We start from the raw sequence: 25,922 nt of genomic DNA, 5'->3' as shown, positions 1-25,922 counted from the left end.
ATTTCCTTGAAAAATAAGTCGTTTAAGAATTTTTTACATTTTAAAAGAAGAATTTNGGGATGAAGTATACTGGTTCAATCCTGTGTTAAAGAAAAACCAGTGCAAGAAATTTGCTAAATTTAATGAGGGCCCTTTCAGGGTGATTGAAGTCATATCTCCGGTCACTTTGAAAATCCAACATACAAAAAATTTTGGCTATACTAGGGTTGTTCATGTGGAGAATGTGGCAAAGGCGGAACAAAGATTGGAAATTTTGCGATCCAGAGATAGTGGGTTCGGTGACCAAATCAGTGGCAGTGTAGATAGGGAAATTGGGTAGGTAAAGAGTTCTGCTAATCACATTTGTAGCCCGTTTCGAAGCCTCTAAAAGGTTCAAATGATTGTAAATGGGAAACATTTGAGATGCTGCAAGTTGAATGGTAATTTAAGGGACCATTTACACTAGGGGCAAATTTTTCACATGCGAATGAGAACCTGGTTAAGGGAATATATATATACCCGAAACCGAATATTTATCGAAATCCTGACCTATCAGATTCCCATTCGCACGTGATAATTTTTTTTTTTTTTTTTGCTTTTTTGCATCAAGTGTGAATAACTCTTAATGGAGCCGCATACTGATGAAGGAGTTAGCAGTACGAGAACCGAATCATATGCATGTGCAGAAGCATGCTAATGCAAACGTATGGGGTCCTGCAGTGGACTGATCGTTAAGTCACGGTTCCCAGCAGATCACCGAAGTCAAGCATCACTGGCTGCGGTCAGTGTGCGGGTGGGTGACCACTTGGATCAGCCTGCGTAGGGACCGAGGGTGTGCGGTATTGGTCCTCGTTAAACTGTGCTACCGTAAAGTGCTCGACTTCGCGCGCAGGTCGTCGGGCTCCTGAAGCGGGGGTGCCATCCCTTCCGCAGAGGATCAAAATTGTGATGGCATGTCTTCGGATCATCCTCCGGGATGTTTCCCAGACCGTCGCCAATATCCCATTGTGCAGCTCTAGTGCGACGTAAATTAACAACAACAGCAAACGTATGGGAATTTATCATTCAATAGCTTTTTACGTGCTGTGAATGATTGGAGCCTACTTAATTAGAAATCCCTCATGCATGCCCGACTCACATACACCTGTGATGAAAAAATGTCACACATACGAATTCGGAGATATGAAAGAGAACTTGATCGGCATGTTTTTTTTGCGTAAGTTTCTTCTACCATAGGTTCACACTCGCATCTTCAGGAATGCATGAAAAAGGAATGGCACTTAAAATACACACATGCGTGAATTACACTACCACTGATGCAAATTAATACAGTGAGAATGCTGGCTTTGCAAATGTATAGAGTTAACTTCTACCGGACTTATTACTGTTACTGGCAACACAATACTTTATTTACTAACATTTCCTCTAGCGAGACCTCCTCGTTGCCTGTTGCTTAATTTTTAAAAATTTTTTTTTTAACTTTGAAGATGTTGCTTTTAAAGTAAATAATAATAAAAAAAATAATAGAATGTGTAAAACTGAGTAAAGAGATTCGATGTGTTGCAACTTCGACTTGAATAACACATATTTTGATTGTACCGATATAAGTAGTTTCATTTAATTGAACTTAGTTATAAGAATGGATTGTTCAATTTGTTCATATTGTATGAATATTCTCACCACTTTGACGTGCCTATTTGTTGTCCGCATGTGGATTGTTTACTTACGCATCCACAATAATAAACGTACTATTCCCCGAGCAAAAACTCCATCCGTTAAAACGATGGTTGTTTTAGGATCTGGTAAAAATAACTATTTTTAACTACTAATTTAATACTGTTATGCATTCTATGAGCATGCAACATGAATGTTCGCAAACAACATGAATGTTCACAATTATAAAAATTATACTATTTTTGTAACAATAACAGACCCAAACACATTGGTTGCATAACTATGCATACTGTCAATCGACAGAAAATGAAAAATAATCCTGCAGATCAACACGTTGGAACAGTTCTTCAAACGTGCAATATTTATACTTTTTTTGATGGAATTTTTAAATGAGCACAGATGCCCGACCAATAGAGCACTCTTAGTTATTGCTATTTCAAATTAATAGTACCTTTAGAAAATAGTTATAAAAATGATCACTTGAAGCCAGCGACACTTTCTAATTTACAGGAAAATAAAAAATATCTAAGGAAAATGTAAATATATAAAGATCAAAACAACCAATGAGTGCTATCAACGCTCTTTTCCTTAGTAATGATCTCTATTCTTGAAAATATTCACCTTATTGACTATATTTCGCATTAACCTCTAACAAGCTAAATAATTTAAAATACATGACTTTTTAAAATTCAATTTCTCAGCAACTATCCGACCAATTTCACTCAAAGTGAATCTAGTCATTAAAAATTACATTCTTTAAAATGATGTAAAAAAAAAAAAAAATTTAAACCCTGCTGTTAGCATATTTTTTAAACCTAAATGAAATAATAGAAAATAATTATTGTAAGTTATTTTTTGCATGAAATATTTGAATAAGGAAATTTTATAATCTGTGCAAACATATTTCAATATATGACATTCAATTGCTTAAAAATTTCTCGAGATATAGCGAAATACACAAAACGTTATATTAACATTACGAATTGAATCTTTGGACCATTCTCCTGACCAAACTATTCGTACCATATTTCTCAGATTGTGGATACCGCATATATTTTGATGTTAGGAAATCTGAATCCGTCATAAAAGAAATAAATAAAAGTATGTTTATTCAGAGAAAGTATGTTTTTGTGTCATATTTCGTATATTAACTGATTTTAAACCAAGCATATAAATTTTATAAAATTTGGTATTATTTCATTGAAATTTGTTTACATTGCATTCATTAAGACACAAAAAAGTTTTGTGTACAAAAAATTATATTTTATTTAAGAAATAAAATGGTGCTTTTAGACACCATTCACCAAATCAATAAACAAACCATTTAGTTTAGCGCTTGTTTTTTTAGGAAATTTGTTTCTTCTTTTTTTATTTACTGACTTGCAACTTTAATCCCTCATAAAAACATAATGAAAAACCTCAAAAGGAATAATTATGCATTTTCAAAAAATTTAAATTGCCGATAACCGTTTTAAGTTTTAAAAAAATTTAAATAGTTTAAAAATTTCTCAACTGAAAGTGTTTACTCCAATTAAATTACTATTAATTTTCGGGTGTCTTAAGAACCCTTGACTAAAGTAGAAAAATAAAATTAGTGAAAAGTATACGTCACAGTCTTTATAAAAAATATTTATTGAAGTGGTGCGTTTGTGCACCTTTGGCCGAAAATGGGTTAAAATATCTGAACAAATAAATTTGCATATTTGTGGCTATCCCTTTGAACCATTAGGATTTAGTCCTATAGTACATAAAAATCCTATTATTAAATCAAAAGTTGTTCAGGCTTTTTTAAATTTATTTATTTATTTTTGTAAATAAAAGATTACATTTTCTGATGAGGATGTTCTGAATCATCAGGCCTAAAAACCTAGGAAAATGCAGGGCATCCGCGCACCTGAAAAGTCATAAATTTCGGCATTGAACAAAATTTGTCATGAAATGTCATGATTTTAATTATTTTTTTAAAGAAAATCATGAAAAGTCATGGATTTAGGTCGCTGAAAAATCTAATTTTTAAAATGGAATCTAAAAATACCCCTTTCCCCATTTCATGGTGTTCTGAATATCTGAATTTGTAATAAAATCCCCACTCACAGTCATATTTTATTAAAATATAAAATGTTTTTATCATGCTCTTTAAAAGTTATGGTGTTCTTTCAAAAAATGAAAGAAAAAACATCATTTCTAGATCTTTTAAATTTCTGTGATTTCAGAATTTTTGTTATTATTTTTACTTTTTTATTTTATCAATTTAAAATTCTAGCTGAAGCAAGCCAGTCATTGGCGATTTTTTTTTAATTCTGAAATGAGAACAGAAAAATCAGGAGTATTTCTTTCCCTTCCCATGAACAAGAAAAGTATCTTTAGAATACAATTCTGCAAAAAAAATATTATTTGCTTTTGTATTTTTTTCAGCTATTCTATTGCTTCAACTCTTTATTTACTCTGTTTTTTTAAATTTAAAATCTTTAAATATGAATAGGCAAAGTATAACAGTTCTGGTTATACATATCATTTCAATTTATGATGTTATAATGCGTTTTTGAATTTCTTGTTGCCTTTTTGTTGGAAAAAATAGTAACTTCGTTAAGTCATGACAAATTCTAGGAATTAATCATGGAAAGTCATCGATTTAAAAATCTAAAATGTAGCAGATACCCTGAAAATGGACATAACATTTAAGTGAAAAATGAAAGGATAAAATTTTTTCTCTATTTTGCAATCTATGTTTTTTGTATTTTAAGAATGTAAATTAATAATCAATTTATTAATTGCTTAATACATTTTTTATTAATGAAAAATAACTGTCAGTTTAAAGAAATTGTTTTATTTATTATAATGTTTAAAATATTTCAGAGTTCTACATTCATGAAAAATAAAATTAAGATTATCAATTTTAAAACCCCTCCTAGAATGATTTTCTGAGTGTGTCACTGATTAAGACTCCTATATTATTAAGATATATAAATAACACACAACAATAACATTTTTTTATCAGGCAAAATAGATTTCAGTTGTTGGGCAAATTTTATAACTAAGATCTTATGAAAAGCTCTGGATTATAAAAATGGTTCATGGAAGGTGGGGCCACGGTAGGAAGTTCAATTAGACAAACTAGTCGAATTAGATCCCGTAAAAATGTTCCTTAAACAAAATTAGTTTCTGAAAATGATGAAAATATTATCTGTTATGATTTTAAAACGTGCTATTAAATTTTGTTATTATTTCAGTATTTTTAAAGAATTATTTGAAATATTGTTTATGTCTTAAAAATTGAAGCAGTTCAGATCACTTTCGTATTTAGATAAGTGACCAGAAAGGAAACAATTTGAACACATTTCATTTTGTGGATTGTATAGTATGATGTTAATACAGTCGAACTCGTTTATAACGAGCACAAAGGGACCGTAACATGTACTCGTTAAATCCGAGTGCTCGTAATAAACGGGTCCTTAAGGCAGGCTTGCAACCAGAAGAGGGGTGGGGGGTTGGGAGGTCAAATTATTGAGTTTACATAAAATTTAATTAATACTTACTTACTTTAATTAATTTAATTAAATACTTTTCTTAATTTAATGATAACTATCCCCCCCAACCAGCAAAAAATTTCTAGTTGCGCTACAGTCTTAAAGGAAAGAAGCAATAAACGGAAAGAAAAATAAAGGAAAAGATTCTTACCAAAACATTTATTTTTTTCATTAATCTACATATTTAAAATAGTAGTTTGTTAGCTTACTTTGAAGTTTCAGTTCGCGGTTTTTTTTTTATTTCGCGCGCATTTCTTATCATTTTGAAAAAAAGATTGCGAGACAGAAAAATATTGCTCGCTGAAACCAGGTCTTGCTCGTTAAAAGCGACTTCTGTTCCATAGACTTAACATTGATCCAACTAAGTATTCTCGTTTCCCTCGTTAAATCCGAGCTCGTTATAAACGAGTACAACTGTATTGAACTTTTTTAAATCTATAGTGATTAAAAAATTGTTAAATTTACTGTCAATTAGTCTCATATGTCTTTATTTATTAAATTTTTTTGTAGGTGGACATACATTTGAAATGTTTCAGCTTATAAAAAATATAAGTAATAAATTTAGTCCAAGAATTTATATAATTGCAAATTCTGATACATTGAGTGAATGCAAGGCAAAATCATTTGAAGAATCTTTAGATAATGTAAGTTATTTTTTTTAAACTTAAACTATAGGTTTATTACATGCACTTATTAATATTTGTATTATGTCTTGGTACATGTATTTTACTTTGCTACTTTTCATCTGTTAATTTATGTTTACTACTGATTGGTACTATTGGACTACTCTTCTTGGAAGTGCTTTTGATAAGCATATTTACTTGTATTATATTATAGTAATATTAACATGATTCTGCATGTAAGTGTGAATAGTTGATTATTATTTTTTTTTTACAAGGGGCCTAGAAATTTTAATCCTTTACTAGATTAATTAATCAAATTTATTATTGTCATGTCAATGACTAAAAACTCATATAATAAGCTGAAGTTTATGTTCCAATGTGTATGAATCCTTTTCTTGCATCATCATTTATCAGGAAATTTATGGCTGTAGGGAGTCATAAATAACTACTACAGATTCCCTGTAGTTTCAGAAAATATTTTTCCTAGTGTATTTATATTTTAATGTTATGATAAGTATACAAGGGTAATGTATTTATATTTTGATAAATTAGAATTAAGGGAATCTAATCTACCACTAAATGCAAGTAATTTAAACAGATACATGTTAGGTTATGGTTATGAAGACAAATGCTTAAGTTGAGTTCTAATTTTTTTTTCCTGATAATAAATTTGTTTTAAAAAATTCTGCTTTAATTCCCTAAAACTGATAAAAATAACTTACAACAGCCTCAGTATTCTCTGCCAATATTTGTTTGTGCATCTGCACAACTGTATGTAACGAGAAGTTTGACTGAAATTTACGCTCCCTCTTAAAGGCCTGAGCCCTAAGACTTGTAATGTGTGTCTGAGGTTATTTAACATTATACAGATGATAATATAGTCATTCCATACCTGCCAAGTCTCCTGTTTTTTAACGAAGATTCCTGTATTTTATGACTATCTCCTGTTTACCAGTATATTCTTGAGTTTCTCCGTATTTGTTGAAGAAATTTTAAAAAAAATTGGCGATAAAATATCTGCTGGTGNAGTTCAAGTAATTATAAATAATGGTTTATATAAAATCTTCTTTAGATTAAGATTTATCTACACATTTTTTACTTCGCTAAATCTAAGTGCTTATATTATTTCCAATTTTAAATTTCTCTTCGACTTGTATGATTATGCATGATGTATCAAAACTTTACTCGTAGCTTAAAAAATACAGCTAGTAAAATCTCTGTTATTTTATTTCTCCAATGTTGCCAGGTATGTCATTCTATAGTTGATATCTAAATAAAAATAATTGTCATTAAAATAGGAACAAATTGAAAATATTTCTTTATGTTTCTGAATATGAGTCCCTCACTGTGTAAGCTGAAGGTTTTTCAGTTTACTCTTATCATGTTGTTCATTTTTAAAAAAATTTACTTCTTTTCCTAATTTTTTATTTATAATAAAGAAATTGAGGTAATTATGGTTTTAGTGGCCTTGGGCAAAGTCAAATATTTTGGCACATTTCGAAATGTCATGCAACGAAACATGCTTCAATTTTGGAGAATGTGATAGAGATTACAATTTCAGGTGTAAAATATCAAAAATTTATGTATACAACATAATTAATAAAATAAATGTGTTCAATACAATGCTTTGTTCTTTCAGTTACCTGAAAACTATGTGATTGAAAGAATACCAAGAAGTAGAGAAGTTGCACAATCGTATATAACCTCTGTTTTGACAACTCTTAAGGCTTCAATTTTTTCATTCTTATTAATATGCAGACATATGCCAGATTGTGTAAGTACTTACTATCTTCATTGAATTTAATTTATATATATTATATTATATTTAATTTATATACAGGGTTATACACCTGGAGAGTCATAAATTTCGGTATTGAACAAAACTTGTCATTATTTTAACTACTTTTTAAAAAAAATCATGAAAAGTCATGAATTTAGGTTGCCGAAGAATTTTATTTCTAGAATGAGATTCCTCTGCCCCCCCCCTATGTTTTTTGTATTTNCCCCCCCCCCCCCCAATATCATGGTGTTCCGTATATCTGAATTTGTAACAAAATCCCCACTCCGAGTCATATTTTATTAAAATATAAAATGTTTTTATCATGTTCTTTAAAAATGTTTATGGTGTTCTTTCAAAAAATGAAAGAAAAAATATCATTTCTAGAGTGAAGTATGTTTTAAATTTCTGTCATTTCAGATTTATTATTTTTAATTTATTATTTTTATTTTATCAATTTAAAATTCTAGCTTAAGCAAGCTAGTCATTTGCAATTTTTTTTATTCTGAAATGAGAATAGAAAAATCAGGAGTATTTCTTTCCTTTCTGATAAACAAGAAAAGTATCTTTAGAATATAATTCTGCAGAAAAAAAGAAAAGAAAAATTATTTGCTCAGCAAATTATTTTTTCAGCTATTTATTGCTTCAACTCTTTCTTTACTCTGTTTTTTGAATTAAAAATCAATAAATATGAAGATGCAGAGTAAAACAGTTTTGGTTATACCTATAATTTCAATGAATGTTATTATAACGCTTTTTTAATTTATTATTCTGTTTTTGTCGGAGAAAATAGTAACTTTGATAAGTCATGAAAAGTTCTTTGAATTAGTCATCGGGGAAAGTCATGAATTTGAAAAGCTAAAATGTAGCAAATACCCTGTATATATGTTATAAAATAATTTGTTCATAACTTGTATGACTTTATTAATTTATATAGAGATTTGGTTTGTGTGCATAGTTAAACAGCAATGTATTCTGTTATTGGTAATGTCTTTTGTGCTATAGTTTAGAATTACATAGCCATACTTCAATTTATAGTTTCTAATGTTTTTATCCTTTAAAAAAAAATTGCTTTGTTTTCCTCTTACTGATTAGAAATTTTTTTAAAATTAATTTTATAATTCTATTTTTTTGTACTTTTTTTTTTATTAAACATTGATCCTAAACTTACTTTTATATAGATATTATAATAACCACTCTTTCTCGTAAAAATTGGTTTTGTGGCAATATCAAATACATAATTATTAGAGTAAAAAGATACCTCTCTGTTTTTCATAGAGACTCAACAGTTAAAAAATGTATCCTTTTTAAATTTCTTTTTTTAAATATTTTTTAACTGCAAAGTTCATACAATATGGAGATTTAAAATTGTATTAATATTATCATGTGAGAATTTGACCAGAAATAAATTATTCTGACTATATTTACAATCTCATTTGACAAAATGAAAAATTTTATGTTGTTTACCTTTTCGAACCATGAAGTACAATTACAGTTATGAGATTTTAATTGATTACATTTTTTGTATTCATTTAATTAAATTTTTCAAAAAATTTTTTTTTCTTGTTAAATTTCAGCTTATTTGCAATGGCCCTGGTACATGTGTTCCTTTGTGTTTGTCAGCCTTTTTACTTCATGTAAGTTTATTTAGTTATTTCCTTCTTGCTTCATGTAAGTTTATTTAGTTTGTGAATGAAAGAATGGGCTACCATAACCACACAGGACAAAAAATTAGTCACCTGTAGAGAAATCATGAAAAACATCATTTAACACTAGAACTGCGAAGTGGGTCATTTTGACTCAAAATCAAGTAATTATGATGTGAATCAAGTTTAAATTAAAATTTTTTAATCTTTTAAATTTTAACTTTATTAAACTTCAATTATTTTTTATATGATCTCCTACTAATAGAATTTTTATTCAATATAAACAGGTTATCCGCGCACCTGAAAAGTCATGAAAAATCATGAATTTCGGTATTGAACAAAATTTGTCACGAAATGTCATGATTTTTTTCTATTTTTGAAAAAAAATCATGGAAAGTCATGGATTTAGGTTTCCGAAAAATCTAATTTTCAAAATGGAATCTCCCTTCCCCCAATTTCATCCTGTTCCAAATATCTGAATTTCTAACAAAGTCACCACTCAGTCATATTTTATTAGAATATAAAATGATTTTATCATGTTCTTTAAAAATTATGGTGTTCTTTCAAAAAATGAAAGAAAAAATATCATTTCTAGAGCGAATTATCCTTTAAATTCTCTTCTGTGATTTAAGAATTTTTATTATTATTATTTTTTAAATTTTATCAATTTAAAATTCTAGTTGAAGCAAACCAGTTATTGGCAATTTTTTTTTATTCCGAAATGAACAGAAAAATCAGGAGTATTTATTTCCTTTCTGATGAACAAGAAAAGTATCTTTAGAATATAATTCTGTAGAAAAATTTTTTTTTTTTGCTTTTGTATTTTTTTCAGCTATTTCATTGTTTCAACTCTTTCCTTACTCTGTTTTTTAAGTTTAAAATCTATAAATATGAATATGAAGAGTATAATAGTTTTGGATATATCTATTTCGTATAATGTTATTACAATGCTTTTTTTAATTTATTGTTTTTGTTGGAGAAAATAACAACTTCGTTAAGTCATGGAAAATCATGAAAAGTCATGAATTTGAAAATTAAAAATGTAGCAGATACCCTGTATAAAGCTGTCATAATATTAAGTTATCAATTCTGAGGCTAATTTTTTAAAGAATCTCTGAAAACCAATTTTTAATAGCTGAATTTTCGAAAAAGACGAAAATTTAAAAAATACTATTCAACTGTTGTTCTTTTATGTTTTATAGCTCTTTTATTGTATTAAAAAAATGAAAAAAATATACTTTTAAAACCGATGTAATCTGAAGGTAAATATTAATTTTTTTAAAATCTAAAATGAAATAAATAAACAAAACTAATAATTCAACCATTTTCTAAAACGTATAAAAAATTTGTTTCCTTTTTAGAGTCTGGGTTTGAAACATATTAAAACAATCTATGTAGAGAGCATATGCAGAGTTTCAACATTGTCTTTAAGTGGTAAAATACTTTATCATCTCACTGATTATTTTATAGTGCAATGGCCGGACATAAGAAAGAAGTACCCTCACGCCAAATATTTTGGAAGATTGATTTAAATTTGTGGAGAACAGTGTTTATATATGTACAGTAGAACCCCAATTTCTAGACACACAGTTATTGGACCTGATCAAATTAAGACACTGATGCCCATTATAAATGTTTCAATACATCTTTTATCATAACTACTGGTATTAACTACTTATTGTTGCGTTTATAGGCCTTGTGCAATTAAGCTCTAAAAATGAAATTTGGTTGAATTACTGCTGTGAGGAAGAAAAGAGAAACTGGTGCCTTAAAAAAGACAAAAAACAAAATTTAAAAAAAAAAAATTCATTATATCATATTGCTATTTATGATAGGGAAATAAAGTATTGTCATTTTAATATTTATGTACTGACTCATTTAGAAAAGGTCTCGATTATCTGTTGATTTTGATTTTCCAACATACCCCTGGTCCCATGGGTGTCGTTTAATCGGAGTTCTACTAATTATTTTAAATTATTGTGTACATACCTAAAAAAAATTTTTAATATTTTTTTTTAATGCTTCAGCTTCCGAATTCTGTCTTTGTTGGAGTGTTTAAAACCAGTGTCTCAATAAATAATAGAAAACTGTAAGGGTCTAAAAGATTAAACATTCTTAATGTATTAATTTAAGATTCAAGTGCAACTCAGATTTTGCATTTTCTGAAAGAATTTAAGATGAATAATAATAATAATCTAATCCCAAACCCATAAATCTTAAAAAACTATTTTAAATCTGGTTGTAATGAATAAACAGCTTATAAAATAATCTATTAGGTTATTCTTACACTTCATTTACATAAGACCTGCCCTTTATTCAGGACTTTTGATGTAGAACTTCAATCCGTTAAAGTGAGAGAAAAATTATCAGTGGCAATCATCAGATGCTTGAATCTAGTACTAACTGCATGTTCATTCTTTACTCCAAAACTGATATTTTAAACCAAGGTAGTAGGGAAAAACAGATTTTCATACCTTCTGTGACTTTACAAACCTGAAAAATTGAGGATACATAGAAATCGTTCCAGAGTAAAAATCTCAATGTCAGCTCTGGATAATTCCTTCAAAGTAAACCTGGTATAATAGGCAGGTGCTGCCTTTAACTAATTAGGACTGATAGTCCTTCAATCCACCATTAGTAGGCTTCAAATGACTCACCTTTATACAGGGGCAGAAGGTCTTTCATGTGCCAGCTGATACTCATCTCAAGGACAGCTTTGGATAATTCCTACGAAGTAAACCTGGTATAATTGTCAGGCTTTAGGTGGTGCCTTTAACCATCAGGACTCATAGAGTCTTTCAATCCACCACTTGTAGGCTCGCACTTCAAATGACTCACCTTTGTACAAGGGCATAAGGTCTTTCAGACATGTGCCAACTGATACTCATTGCAAGCCTATCTGAAACATCTCTTAAACTCTGCAAGTCTTAACTAGAATGACATAAAGTCCCCATCTTGTAATCGATCATTTGAAGATTCTTAGACCTGGTTCAGCCTGTAACTAGACTATGCTAAATAAGTCCTCAATAACAATGAAGAATTTGCAGAGTTAATCTCAAGCAGGCAGCACTATCTTCAAAATTTTAAATTTTCCCGCGCCTTAAGTGCAGTCATGCAGAGATTATTGGAAAAATTAAGCATTTATCTAATAAATATTTAGTACAATTTGCAATTATTAAAAATAATAAAAGTGATACACAAAAACTTAGTTTGAAATTTGTATAGTCATACTTTAGTTTTGCCCATAAGGAGAAAAAATATACGAATATGCCTGTTGCCTTGCTGGAGGGTATCTTCTGTGCTCCAGTGTTAATACACACTAATAAAAAAAATCATAAATTCAACTTATGTTCCATGAATTTTATTTACCAATATTTAAATAATTTGATAAACAACAAACATATTGTGTATTCAGTTTAAATTGATTCGTGAAGTCTTTTCAATATGAAATATACTTGAAGTTTACTGTTATTTGAACATGTATACTTTCCTGTGCAATAAATAAATCTACTTTTTCTTAACAGAAATACATTTATGTAATTAACAAAAATCATGATTGTGTAGCTAAATTGATTGATGCATTCAATTAATGTTTCTATCAAAGTAGATTTGTTCTTCTTTGGTAGTTCATGTGGAAAAATAAATACTTTATGAATGGTAGATTAATAGCTAATTTCCATTATGTGGTTTACTTCTGTAACCTTCTGGATTGAGAGTTTGCCATCTCCAATAATCTTCACCTAAAAATGACAAAATGCAGTGATATAGGTATGCAAATTAGAAAAGAAAGCATGTACAATTTTATTCAATAATCAGATTTTTATGTAATAAATGCAATCTTAATAGTTAAAAAGATGCCTCTTAAATGTTATTTTTATGTTATTTTAGTTTGAAAATCAGACCCCAGTGTATACTCTCCGAATAGTATATATTTTTTTAGCCACAAAATATTTAAGGTTCAGTCTGTAATACCAATATAGTCTTAAAAAATTTGAGCCCCTTAATGCATTTAAAAAAATCTTTTCTCAAAATCTTTAAAACTAATTATTCAGAATAAACTATTTTGATCACAGTTATCCAACTTATTTTTTACATATGATATAAATTTTATTTTTTTATTATTCAATTTATAATCAAACAAATTTTTTTTACATGCATTGAATACAGAATTGGAAATTTTAAAAAAAATATATCTAATTAATAAAATATATATTGTTTTTGTAATTATTGATAGATATTTTTTGACACATATCATATTTATTTAATGAGTATTCAAATTTTAAGGTTGAAAAGTAGTTTAACATTTTTACATGATGTAAAACTTTTTATAACTGATCATTCAACAAAAAAAAATTCCAATCATTGTTAAATTAAGTAATAGAAAATAATGAATTACTATTTTGCATTAAAACTACTTTGTCAACAACAATCATAAGTTAGTTCAAGAGATAAAATAAAAAAAGTGAAGAAAAAAAAGCTAAGACCTTTTTCTGGCTAAACTATTAGTGCCATAGATTGTGCTTTCCCTTTCAATGGCTATTATTTTGTGACTGTTATATAGAGTTTGAGATTACATTTTTATATGTTAACTTCTAATCATAAAAACATGTAATTCAGTTATTTTATTTATTTATTCTAGCTAGAATAAGTTTTACCTTAAGTTGGAATAATGTTTATAAATGGCTTTAAGCATTTTTTAAAAAAAAATTAATGACATCATTCCTGACACTGAATTGCTCATTATTGATGTAAATCCAAAAATATTAAAAAAAATGTAGAGTTTTATACAAGCTTTAAAACCCTTGTTTTGCAATTATTAACTTATATCTAATATAATTATTGTTTTACTTTGATTTATACTTACACATTTCTTTCAATCCATATTCTGCTTTCCAACCCAATTCTTTTTCTGCCAAACCATTATCACCCCAAATTGCTGGTATATCTCCTCTTCTTCTATCAGCTAACCGAAAAGGCACCTGTTTAAAAATATACCACTTTTATTTTGATGTATTAGTTAATTTTATTGTAGTTGTTAATGATAAATGATTATCTTAAAGTAATAAAGTCTATTTAAGTTAGGTATTAGATCAAGTGAATCCAAATTTTCTTATTTTTTTTTTATTTTTTTTAAGCCAAACATTCTCTATTATGAATTTTTAAAAATGTATAGTATTTAGATTTTGATTTTTTAAAATTATTTATATATTTTTTTAAAAGTTATGTTATTGTATTTATAGTTATAATGTTATTTATAATTGTACAAAAAAAAGTCTCGATTTTTAAGCACTATACCTATTAAGTAGATTGAAATAAAATATGAATTATGAGAAAATCTTTTATATAGATTAAAAGAAAATTTTACTTAAAGTTATATGTTGCATTTTGATAAAACAGGTGTTTAAATTTAAATTGCTATAAGGAATTTGAGAATATAAAAATTTTTAATCTTTAATAAAAAAATAATAATTAAGGAAACAGTGGAAAACCTAAATTTACTACAGGTAATGCAATGAATGTGAACAATTTTCTAATTTAATTTAAACTATGATAAAAATAGATGGCTTTTGAATGTTTGGATTTTTTTATACTTTATTATTATTATTATTGAACTTCTCATTTGTGTTGTGAGAAATACAAAGTAAATAATAACAGGCTGATACGTTTTTAAAAATAAATATATAAAACACAAGTATTTTAAATGTTTCTAATTATTTTATACGTTGAAGAAGAAATAGAGACCCTTGCTATTGTTCAGTAATATTTAATTCCCTTAAAAATATTCAAAATATGAGCTATTTTCCGGTAAATAGGTATAAGGTGATAGCTATTAACTTTTGTTAATATGAAATGGAGTGATCTTAAAGCTACATTGAGTAAACTGTGAAAATTCAATTTTTTCTTTGTGTGATTGTGAATATTTAGGCTGGATCAGAACTTTAAAACTCAAATTTCAAAAGATTAAACATTGTAAATCTTTGTGACACAGCTATACATAACACACATGAATTATAACTGTTAAACAGTTCAAACATTTGAACAATTTTTTTTTTTAAAAAGATATTAATTTCAGTTTAATGACTTACTTTCTTTCCACTAACTTTTTCAAAACATTCCACCAATTGAGCGACTGTTACACCTTGCCCTGTGCCCAAATTGTAAACCTAAAATAGTGACACTTTAATAATAAGCAATTAATTCTTTCAGTATTCAAAACTATGATATTATACAGTTCTAAATTTATGTTTTATTAAAATGTTGAAAAAAAATGTTAATTCAAATTACAATTAGATTTGGAAACGAAGTTTAAACAATAATCTTTGTCTCACTACCATGTAAACAAGCTAACATTGGTAAAACTGCAATTGTAAATTGTGCACAATTTCTAAACTATTAATTTGATAAACTTGTAAAAGTAAAATGAAAAAATATATTCTGAAATCCTTGAAATATCTGATTTCATATTAACTTATGTGTGTAAAATTACATTTCTCTGCGTATGTATGGGGAAAGTCACCACTACTCCAATGCACAAATACAATAATTTAAAAGCTGTTTCAACAGGAATTAAACTAATAATTGGAACTTATTTTTCATTAGCTTTTTTCTGATAACTTTTCAAAAGAATTCCTATTCTACAAAAGAATTTCTATTCTGCTATAAATATTTGTATTTAAAAACATTCTATAATTATTGAATGTAAATATGTATATTTTTTTAAAATAATTTTAATTCAAATGTATACAAAGGTTTTTAGGACTTACAAATGATAGGGTAAAAGCATCCTTAATGCTTTCATTTGTGAACATGGTGCGTAGGGTTTTTAGAAAGTGCTTGAAGGTGCTTATTTTCGATTTTCGTATTTTAAAAGCCCTTAAAGGTGCTTTTTTCATTGAGTGTTTTTTAAAAGTGCTTAATTTTCCCTTTTCGAAAATGATATTTTTTCTTTACCATGTTGATTTTCGCCACATATTATGCAAAAGCGTGCTTTTCATATTGTTCTATTCAACGTTTTCACAATTCATTCAACCACGATCTATTTCGGCGTACCGTTGGTCCATAGCGTAGAAAAGCGCAAATCATTTTACATGTATGATGATATAAATGGGAGTCTGCATTTGCGTCTTCTGAGCTGTGTTCGGAGGGATCATTGCACTCTCATGTGCAACTCTGTTGCATTTTGCAAGATATTCTCAATTTCAGGCTTCATTTTCTACCCTTCAATGAAAAATCTCTCAAGCATTTTAGATGGTTAATATAATAAAAAAAAAGTTCTTTGTCAAAAACTAGTTATTTATCATAATCACTTAAAGTGTTTGAAAATTATTTTGCATTTGTATGATGAAATAATTGGGATTTATTTTGTATTATTGGGAGTCTGCATTTGCGTCTCCTGAGCTGTGTTCGGAGGGTTCATTGTACTCTCATGTGCAACTCTGTTGCATTTTGCAAGATAATCTCAATTTCAGGCTTCATTTTCTAACCTCAACGAAAACTCTCTCAAGCATTTTAAATGGTTAATATAATTTTAAAAAAAAAGGTTCTTTGTCAAAAACTAGTTATTTATCATGATCACTTAAAGTGTTAGAAAATTATTTTGCATTTTGTTAATGTATATAGGGTTAAAAATATTTTTCGAGTGCTTAAAAAGTACTTAAAAGGTGCTTATTTTTTGGTGAAAGATTTGGTTGTGCACACTGATGAACTAAACATATGAATTGGGAAAAAAATAACAAGTTTCCGATTTAAAAAATTGCAAAGGAGAATACTTCAAGCACTTCAGCAAGCGTTTCCTGTGTTGTATTCTTATACAATATATTTTTTGAGCAATATCATTAAAATAATTTATGTCGTGAAATGTTATGCTTATAATAAAAAATAAACAGTAATAGTTTATTTTACTGAAAAAAAATTAAAAAAATTTTAATAATTATATGTGAGTTAAACAAACAGCATTTTTTTTTCTTTAGGAAAAATAAAGTAAATAAAGATTTAAATAACTTAAGTTATTTCATTAATTTTCTGGTCATAAAATGCAGGTTGAAAGCAAAAATTTTATTTTACATTTATTTAACATTAAAAAAACATTGCAGAGAATGAATAAAAAGAAATATCATTCACAAATGTAGAAATTTACAAACTGCAACTGAGTTAAAATAAACTAATGTTTTTTTTGCATTTCAATCATTGTTTTGTGTAAAATGTGTCTGAATAGTTGCATTCAAACTCTTTAATACTAGGAGGCTCCGCCCCCTGCTCGCTAACGCTCCCCAACCCCCGAGAATTACAACGCAATCCTATGTGGTTCACGCCGTAAACCATGGCTCGCTGCGCTCGCTCGCCAATGAACACAATGTTCTAGCACAAAGACATAGTATATTATCATCAAAGACATAGTATTGTACTTATGTAGAAAAATTCTATCAATGTTCTTATTGGCTTTTAAAAAAGTATATTAGCTATTTAGATTGTACATGGTGAAAAAATCAACACATTAGCTAAATGAAAAACATATTAGCAAAATAAATTATCAAATATTGCAGTTGCTCACCTAAATTCAACTAAAAGTGTATAATAAATTAGTTAATGCTAGTAATTCTGAAAGTTTTAGAAAAAAAATTTATTATTTAAAGATATAAACTTTAAACCCTAACTTTTCCTTGTGAGATAATAACCCTCAAAAAGTCTTTCATTTTCAAGAACACAAAAATTTGTTTTATCACCAAATAAAATATTTTTCGGTGATCAGCATTATTGAAATCAATTTCTATATTAATTAACATTTGTGATAAAGTACATAACATTTTAGAACAAAATAAGGATGTTTTACATTCAATAAATTAAAATGCATAGCTGTTAGCATTACCCGAGAATGCTGCATTTCTAATCGGGGAGTTTTGATTTTGGCAGTTCCCCTTGCCTACTGCCAATAAAAGTTTCAATTAAATTTTTTCCAAAAAACTTTTTTTTCTGTAAAGCTCTAAGAAATTAACACTAAGCATTTAGAATTTCTTTGAAAACTCAATTATAGTTTTGGCATCATGGAGCAATTACTGAAAGGCTGTCAAATGACTTAACTCTTGACAGGCCAACATAAAGTTGTCCATGACTAAAAACTTGTTTAGTCAATACTAAACTGATTTTCTCAAAAGTCTGACCTTGTGACTTATTTATGGTCATGGAGAAGGCCAGCCTAATAGGAAATTGTTTTCTCTTAAAAGAAAACGGCAGAGGGGATTAGAGGTATTCTCGGAATGAAAAATGTACCTGCTTCATCATCATCAATTAGTTTAGTTTCAGTTAAATTACGCTGCAAGTTTGTAACAATTAATCTAGTGCCATTACAGAGTCCTTTAGATGGTATTAAATTTTATTATCATGTTTTTAGGGCATGAATCTGAATTGAACAACCTGACAATGNTTTTTAAATAACTTATGCAAAATTGCAAAGCCAATTTTCAATCATTCAACTGTCTTATGCAAAAAATATTCTTCAAAAAATTTGGATATAGTGAACCATCGGTTATAGTGGACACATTACTGAGTCCGCAGACGGTTCACTATAGCGGGGTTCGACTGTATAACTTGATATGCAATCAAAAATAATAAATTATTCAACTAATTTATACCTTGTATCTGGAATTTTTTTCAAGCTTCTTCAGAGCAGCTACATGCCCTGTTGCTAGATCCATCACATGTATAAAATCTCTAACTCCTGCAAGAATTAACAATTTTGCATTTCCTTAAATGATTATTTGTATTCACTCTCTACCTGGGTTGTCTATTAGGTTAAAACACTTTATTTTACACATAAAATCCAAAATATTGGAAAAATCTTTGTGTCTGAAAAATCTTATTTTTTTATATAATAACAGTGTCTAACAAGTAGTTGTTTTCTACTTTTAACAACAGATGGCTCTAAAAAATTTACAAATTCTAACATTTTTTGCTTTTCTAATATAAACAATAAAAGATAAGTTTTTTTTTTCAATTTTCGAGAATGTTCTCAATATTTGGTTTTGAATAGCAAATAGTAAAATAAGGAATCACTTGGGTGTTGCTAAGACTGCAAAGCTTGTAACCATGTTCAAAGCTTTAAATATTTTTTTTTAATTTTCTTAAAACAAATTTGATTAAGAATAAGGTTTTTAAAAATAAAAATTAAGAGTATGTATGAAAAAATATTGTAGTGAACAATTCCAACCCTGCTTAGTGCAAAATTACTAAATACACTCATTTTTTGGATTATCCAGGTATACTAAATTTGCTCATTATTAATTAAAAAGAATTATGTTAACTGCAATTATTGGTTCATTCTAATGAGAATGTCTTGAATTTGTTTCTAAAAAATGTCAGTGATTCCGCATATGCAGTATTTTATTTTATTTTATAACAGCCGACCCAATCTTATGGGTTTACAACTACTAATGTTCAACTCCGTAGCCTTGTAATTTTGAACCCAATTCAGAAGACAAGGGAATTCCTGGATCGAGTTGGGAGAAGTTTGCCTTCGTGGAGGATTTTTTGATGGAGCTAACCGCATTTGCGCTACATGGAAAGGAAAACCACGAGAACCTCCCACGGTTAGCCTGACGGCAAGGGGACTCTAACCCATGATCCGTCAACCACTGAGGATATTTCACGTCAGCACTGTGGTCGATGCAAGCCGGATGCAGAATTCGTATCGACTGGGATTCGAACCCGGTTCGCCTCATTGGAAGGCGAACGCTCTATCCCCTGAGCCATCGCGGCTCGAAAAATCATAGGGAGTTGACACATCCTAAAATTCTAAATCGAGAAAAATAAAATGGCTCGCCTGCAGATTTATGTTGGCAAAAGTAACCAAACCTTAAGATAAAAGTAATAAATTTAATTGTTTATGCAGGGTATTCCCATATTGACTATCCTAAATTATAATCCTAACTATCCTATCCATATTTTAATAATATTTTTTTAAAAAAAACGAAGTCGAGAAAATATTCGCATTGAAAATCACAAATTATTAAGTGCCAAAAAGCTTACAAATTTGAAAACTCCATGCATTTGTAATTTATTCATCATTAAATTTGAATAAATAAGAACAATTGGCCTGTATGTATGAATTAAATCTTTTATTTGCTCTAACTGATCTCAATAGTGATTGGTCAAAGTTTAAAATTGCTTTTTATTTCATTTTTCAAAAAGATTTAAAAAAAATATAGGTTTAGAGTGGTAAATACGGAACCCTCTGTATTTACCTGTACCATCCACTGTATCATAATCACTTCCATAAATTACAAGTTCATCCTTTTTTCCAGTCGCCACTTGACCAATAAATGGCATGAGATTTGTAAAAGGACGTGTAGGGTCTTCTCCCACCAGACCACTGGGGTGTGCACCAACTGGATTAAAATATCTCAGCGAAATAATATTCCACTGCTGTAAATGTTTGAAAAAAATTCTTTAGAAAAATTTATAATAATAATAAAATAAAAAAACTTTATGTGTAGAGAAATATATGAGATTTTAACTTTTTCTGCCCGGCATATATCTTCTAACATTTGCTCTACGGCATATTTTGTTCTCCCGTAGACGTTTGTGACGTTTCCTGTGGGATGAGCTTCGTCGATTGGCAGATACTGAGGATTTCCGTAAACTACGCAAGAGCTACTGAAAACCATGTTATAAACTCCGTATTCCTTCATTACCTGAAAAGCAGATTTTAATCAACAGTTTGATTATAGTTATAAACGGTCACAAAAATATAACATTAAAGTTAGGATTTCCATAAACTACACAAGAGCTACTTAAAGCCATGTTATGAACTCCGTATTCCTTCATTACCTGAAAAGCAGATTTTAATCAACAGTTTGATTATACTTATAAACGGTCACAAAGATATAACATTTAAGAAGGAAAAAAAACTTCTTTCTTTTCCACTGAAAGTGAAATTTTGTGTCGGATTATGAGACCAGATATGCGCCGTCCATTGATGATGTCATGCTTAGATTGTGTCATGTGATATCCGGCATATCATTATTTCTTATTGTGTTTTGGCAACAACAAGTAAGTAAACTCTCAGTTTTTGAATCGAAGTCAAGTTCGTCTGTGGATGTATGAATGGGTCCACCTTATAAACAGGTGTGACGTATGATGTAGCAGAAATCGAATTCTTGGCCATAGATGGCGCCACTGGAAAACAAGAATCGCACACTCTGCCTTAAATTTGCTCGGTTTCACCAAGCAGGCTTGCTCGTGTGGCAAGTGGCATTAGAACCAACCAACCAACAAATGACCTTACAGAGAAGGTAACAAGAAGTGTGACATCTCAAAATTATGGATAAAATAAAAATATTTAAAATCAGCAGATTAAATATTTTTATATTATTTGGATTAGTACTCATTTAATTATTATTGCCATTTTTGTGAATGTAAATTAAAAAACGTAAGGTTTAAAAATAAATTTTTATTTTGATCTATTACATGTGTTTTATTTCTAAACTGCTTGTATATGTTCAGAGCCGTTTTTCGGGGTCCTGGGCCTGTCGCTATTTGGGAGCCCTTTATTATTAATTTTAGTATAAAAAAAGTTTAATTTTGAATTATTTTTTAAAATTTATTTTATTTTAAGGTTGAAAAACAAATACACTATTATAAAAGCGTTAATACATTATTAGTATTGAAAGTTTAATGTAACAGTACTTTTCATGCTTTTTGAGAGGCGAAGTCTTCTGTCACATCAATAAAATTAATTTGCTGCCAGACATCATATTCAATGCTCATGGTTTACAAATGATTCCATCTTTTTTAAATCAACGAGAAAAAAAGAAGAAAACATAAAGGGATAATAGCTCAATGCCCTTAAACTTTTTATTTACCAAGCACTGTTCAAGCACTTCGTTGACACATTGGAAATGGAAATTAAAAAACTAATTGTACTACTGAACTTCAAATTATCTTTTTCGGTTAAAAATAGAGAGAAAGAGAAGCTAAATGATTTTAAAATTTTCGTGGGAAATCCCAAAAGTGTTTTCTTTTTTCCTAAAATAACATAAATAAAAATTCCTGAAATAAAATAAGAAAAAATACAAATGATACTAAGTGAGATCATTGATGCTGAAAGGGTTAAAACACTATCGAGTTGCTTAGTCGGTAAAATTTATAGAAATAATTCTTTCACATTTCTTTTCTCTAACTTCTCTTATTTTTAAACTACTGATATTCCTTTAATTTACAGTCTAAAATTTCTTTTAATCATCGATTAAAAACATAGAAATATTGGATATGTAAAAAGTGGGATCGAACCCCAGTTCCTCACAATGATAGTTCAGTGCCTTAACCACTAGAGCCCCGATTATCTGTGCTAAGGTCTACGCGGATAATAAAAATCGTGCACAATCTAAAAACTCAAAAAACAAGGTCGAAACACGAAAAGTAATTTTCAAATGTGCATGTGTATTTTTTTAAACCTGCACCAGAAATCTTTGTTCTACGTCTAAATCGCTAAAACAACGAATGGTAAAAAAACAATTAGTACATAAATATTTCTTTAAAGTGTTCATACATAGATGTTTGGTGGCTGAGTAGTAGCGCTCTCGTGCCACGGGTCCTGGGTTCGATCGTCGGGCCGGGCAAGGTCGACTCTTCATCCCTTCAGTAGGTCGATGAAATGAGTCCCGTTTGGTTGACCACCCAACCCATCCGGAACATCTGCTCCTGCACCCCAGAGCCCAAGGTCAAGAAAATTAAAATGGGCACAATATGCCTTGGCCCTCTATGAGCTGTCGTGCCCCTGAGTTTAGTTTAATTCATACATAATCTTATTCAGTTACACTTAAAAAAAAAAAAAACAATCATGGATCACGTTAAATAGAATTTTCGATCTCTTTGCGGATAATCAAGAAACGAGCGATCTGATCTCGGTCCTGAAGGAATTAGAGAGACAAAAAGTTATTGTTATAATAGCCTCAATAGAATTTTCGATCTCTCTGCGGATAATCAAGATACAAGCGATCTGATCCCGGTCCTGAAGGAGTTAGAGAGACAAAAAGTTATTGTTATAATAGCCTCAATAGAATTTTCGATCTCTCTGCGGATAATCAAGATACAAGCGATCTGATCCCGGTCCTGAAGGAATTAGCGAAACAAAAAAGTAATTGTAATAATAGCCTCAATAGAATTTTCGATCTCTTTGCGGATAATCAAGATACAAGCGATCTGATCCCGGTCCTGAAGGAGTTAGAGAAACAAAAAGTTATTGTTATAATAGCCTCTAAAATAATACTTACAAAAAATATTTACCAACAGGAACATTTTAGTTTGCGAATTAACTAAAAAAGATATGTCTAAAATTGATTAGTTTTAGCTGGTAATTGATTCCGATTTGAATTGCGTCAAAAAGAAGAAGAAAAAAAAAAGCTATGTGTTTCTGGTGATTATGTGATATTGTTAAGGAATACGACCCAATAAATTTTTATCACGGGCTTTATGTTATGGTTTAAAAGTGCTGCATAAAAATTAATGTAATACTTTCTTTAATAATAAAAGAATAAACTTAGTAATTAACATGGTAAGTACAATAAGAATGTTACCTCTAAAAGATATATTGTGCTGACAACATTATTCTTGTAATAGAACAATGGCTTTTGCATCGATTCACCAACTGCCTTCACAGCAGCAAAATGTATGACGAAATCAATTTTGTGCTGGAAAAAAAAAGAGAGAACTTTTAAGACACTGTAAAGTACACGAAAAGTTCAATGGGATACTTGCAACCAACGTCACGCGTTGGTAAGCCAATCAGGTTCGACAAACAAGCTTGACGTCGCCATCACGTATTATATCTGATCCAAAAATTGACTAGTTGAATCTGATCGAATAATAAACCTAAGTCTAAAGCTATAACGTCAGTGGCGGATCCAGCGGGGGGTTATGACCCCCCCCCCAGATTGAAGGAAAAAATAAAAATAATAATTTTTTTAATAGTTTACAAAAGAAATAAAATATTTTAAAAATTATTTAAGAGGGCATATACACCTAGGTAGGTCGGAAAAATCGATTTTTTTGTCCATCTAATTATGTTCTTCACTGTTTAAAGAATCATAATCCAAAAGATTAAAACGAAATTCGTCATAATTTCATTGTAAACATTAGCAGGACTTGAAGTGCCCAACGATCTTTCCAAGATTATTAATGCCTGTGACATCGATTTCTATCCATCAATCAATATGTTGTTGAGAATTTTAATAACTCTGCCAGTTAGTGCAGCAACAGTCAAAATAAAGAAATACTCAAAATAAAGAACGATTAAATGGACTCGCATTATTAAACATTCATCGAGAAATTGATTTGGATGTTGAAAAAGTCATTGACAGATTTGCCAAAATTTCTAAAAAACGCATTACACTTATTATTTAAAGATTTTGAATTATTTATGTATTGTCCTCATTATGAAAAAAATAAATGAGAAGACTAGCATTAAAAATCCTAGTTTTTTTTTTTTAATATTAAAAAAAAAAAAAAAATTTATGAAACAAAAATTAATTGTAGGGGGGGATCTGAGTCTATGACCCCCCAGGAAAAATTTCTGGATCCGCACCTGTATACTGTTAACACGCCATGCACAACACGTGATTAGATACAACTATGGGATTTGTTGCAAGTATCCAATTGTAAGTAGTACAAGAAAGCAATAAAAAGTAGTAAAATTAGGTCCTTCGTTTTTCAATAATTCCATTAATTTGAAAATTATTAACCTAGGTACGGTGGGTTTAGTACTATGATGTTAATATTAAAAGCAAGTTAATAACATACGTAAGATTTAATTAAAAAAAACGTGTTCAAACTAAGGAAGTGTGTTTAAATTTGTATTAAGAAAAAATTATTATTATTCTAGTTCATCAATTTTTATGAAAGAATTGCAAACTGATGCATGTATTTAAAGATAATAGTTTTGAAATTAGATTTTAGTTCATTAGATACTTGAACATCTTACATTTTTTTTTGGCTATTTTTTCAAGTTTTCAGGAAGGTTCAAGTTTTTATGAAGTTTTGGTAAATTAAAATTTTATCTTGTAATTTTAAACGTATTAAACTGCCTTTGTTCTACATTTTTTACTATTANAAGTAGTAAAATTAGGTTCTTCATTTTTCAATAATTCCATTAATTTGAAAATTATTAACCTAGGTACGGTGGGTTTAATACTATGATGTTAATATTAAAAGCGAGTTAATAACATACGTAAGATTTAATTAAAAAAACGTATTCAAACTAAGGAAGTGTGTTTAAATTTGTATTAAGAAAAAATTATTATTATTCTAGTTCATCAATTTTTATGAAAGAATTGCAAACTGATGCATGTTATTTAAAGAGAATAGTTTTGAAATTAGAATTTAGTTCATTAGATACTTGAACATCTTACATTTTATTGGCTATTTTTCAAGTTTTCAGGTAAGTTCAAGTTTTTATGAAGTTTTGGTAAATTAAAATTTCATCTTGTAATTTTAAACTTATTAAATTGCCTTTGTTCTACATTTTTTACTATTATTCTTTTGAATAGGTACTAACATGAAAAATTTTCCTATTCTATCTGGCAAGTAGGGTTAATGTTACCCCATTTAAACCCTTAAGTTTTTATTTTATAACCGTCGTAGAACAGTCGACCCAATTGTGGGTTAACTACTACTAATGTTTAATTCCGTAGCCTTGTAATTTTGA

General features: G+C 29.0%; 2 protein-coding genes across 7 annotated transcripts in view; one reads left to right on the top strand and one right to left on the bottom strand.

Moving 5' to 3' along the window:
- The first annotated feature begins 1,384 nt into the window (after positions 1–1,384).
- LOC107456522 (ALG14, UDP-N-acetylglucosaminyltransferase subunit) lies at positions 1,385–12,886 on the top strand. Of its 2 annotated transcripts, XR_006225529.2 has the most exons (6): positions 1,385–1,781; positions 5,691–5,824; positions 7,443–7,577; positions 9,158–9,217; positions 10,588–11,902; positions 12,084–12,886. XR_006225529.2 is itself a non-coding variant. In XM_043045591.2 (5 exons), exons 1-5 carry the CDS (start codon positions 1,619–1,621, stop codon positions 10,756–10,758), a joined length of 663 nt encoding a protein of 220 aa, XP_042901525.1. In that variant the 5' UTR covers positions 1,385–1,618; the 3' UTR covers positions 10,759–12,886. The 2 variants fall into 2 exon arrangements, 1 of the variants encoding a protein (XP_042901525.1); XM_043045591.2 differs by having other exon boundaries at positions 10,588–12,886.
- LOC107456512 (UDP-glucose 4-epimerase) overlaps positions 12,566–25,922 on the bottom strand; it is a 28,428-nt gene continuing 15,071 nt past the window's right edge. For all 5 annotated transcript variants that reach the window (XM_043045579.2, XM_043045578.2, XM_043045587.2 and 2 more), the window contains exons 4-10: positions 23,797–23,910; positions 20,737–20,913; positions 20,464–20,644; positions 18,856–18,941; positions 15,313–15,390; positions 14,091–14,205; positions 12,566–12,966 (exon numbers count right to left, since the gene is read on the bottom strand). In XM_043045579.2, coding sequence (XP_042901513.1) covers positions 12,896–12,966; positions 14,091–14,205; positions 15,313–15,390; positions 18,856–18,941; positions 20,464–20,644; positions 20,737–20,913; positions 23,797–23,910 — 822 coding nt within the window. In that variant the 3' untranslated portion in view covers positions 12,566–12,895. The remainder of the gene's footprint in view (positions 12,967–14,090; positions 14,206–15,312; positions 15,391–18,855; positions 18,942–20,463; positions 20,645–20,736; positions 20,914–23,796; positions 23,911–25,922) is intronic.

The sequence above is a fragment of the Parasteatoda tepidariorum genome, chromosome 7 (assembly GCF_043381705.1).
Source record: "Parasteatoda tepidariorum isolate YZ-2023 chromosome 7, CAS_Ptep_4.0, whole genome shotgun sequence".
Lineage (NCBI taxonomy): Eukaryota > Metazoa > Arthropoda > Arachnida > Araneae > Theridiidae > Parasteatoda > Parasteatoda tepidariorum.
Note: the sequence above shows the minus strand (reverse complement) of the source record. Positions and strands in the feature narration are given on the sequence as shown.

Coding starts and splice junctions, on each gene's coding strand:
- LOC107456522 (XM_043045591.2), top strand. CDS start 1,619: ATGGATTGTTCAATTTGTTCATATTGTATGAATATTCTCACCACTTTG. Junction 1,782..5,690: donor GATGGTTGTTTTAGGATCTG/GTAAAAATAACT, acceptor ATTTTTTTGTAG/GTGGACATACATTTGAAATG. Junction 7,578..9,157: donor GCAGACATATGCCAGATTGT/GTAAGTACTTAC, acceptor GTTAAATTTCAG/CTTATTTGCAATGGCCCTGG.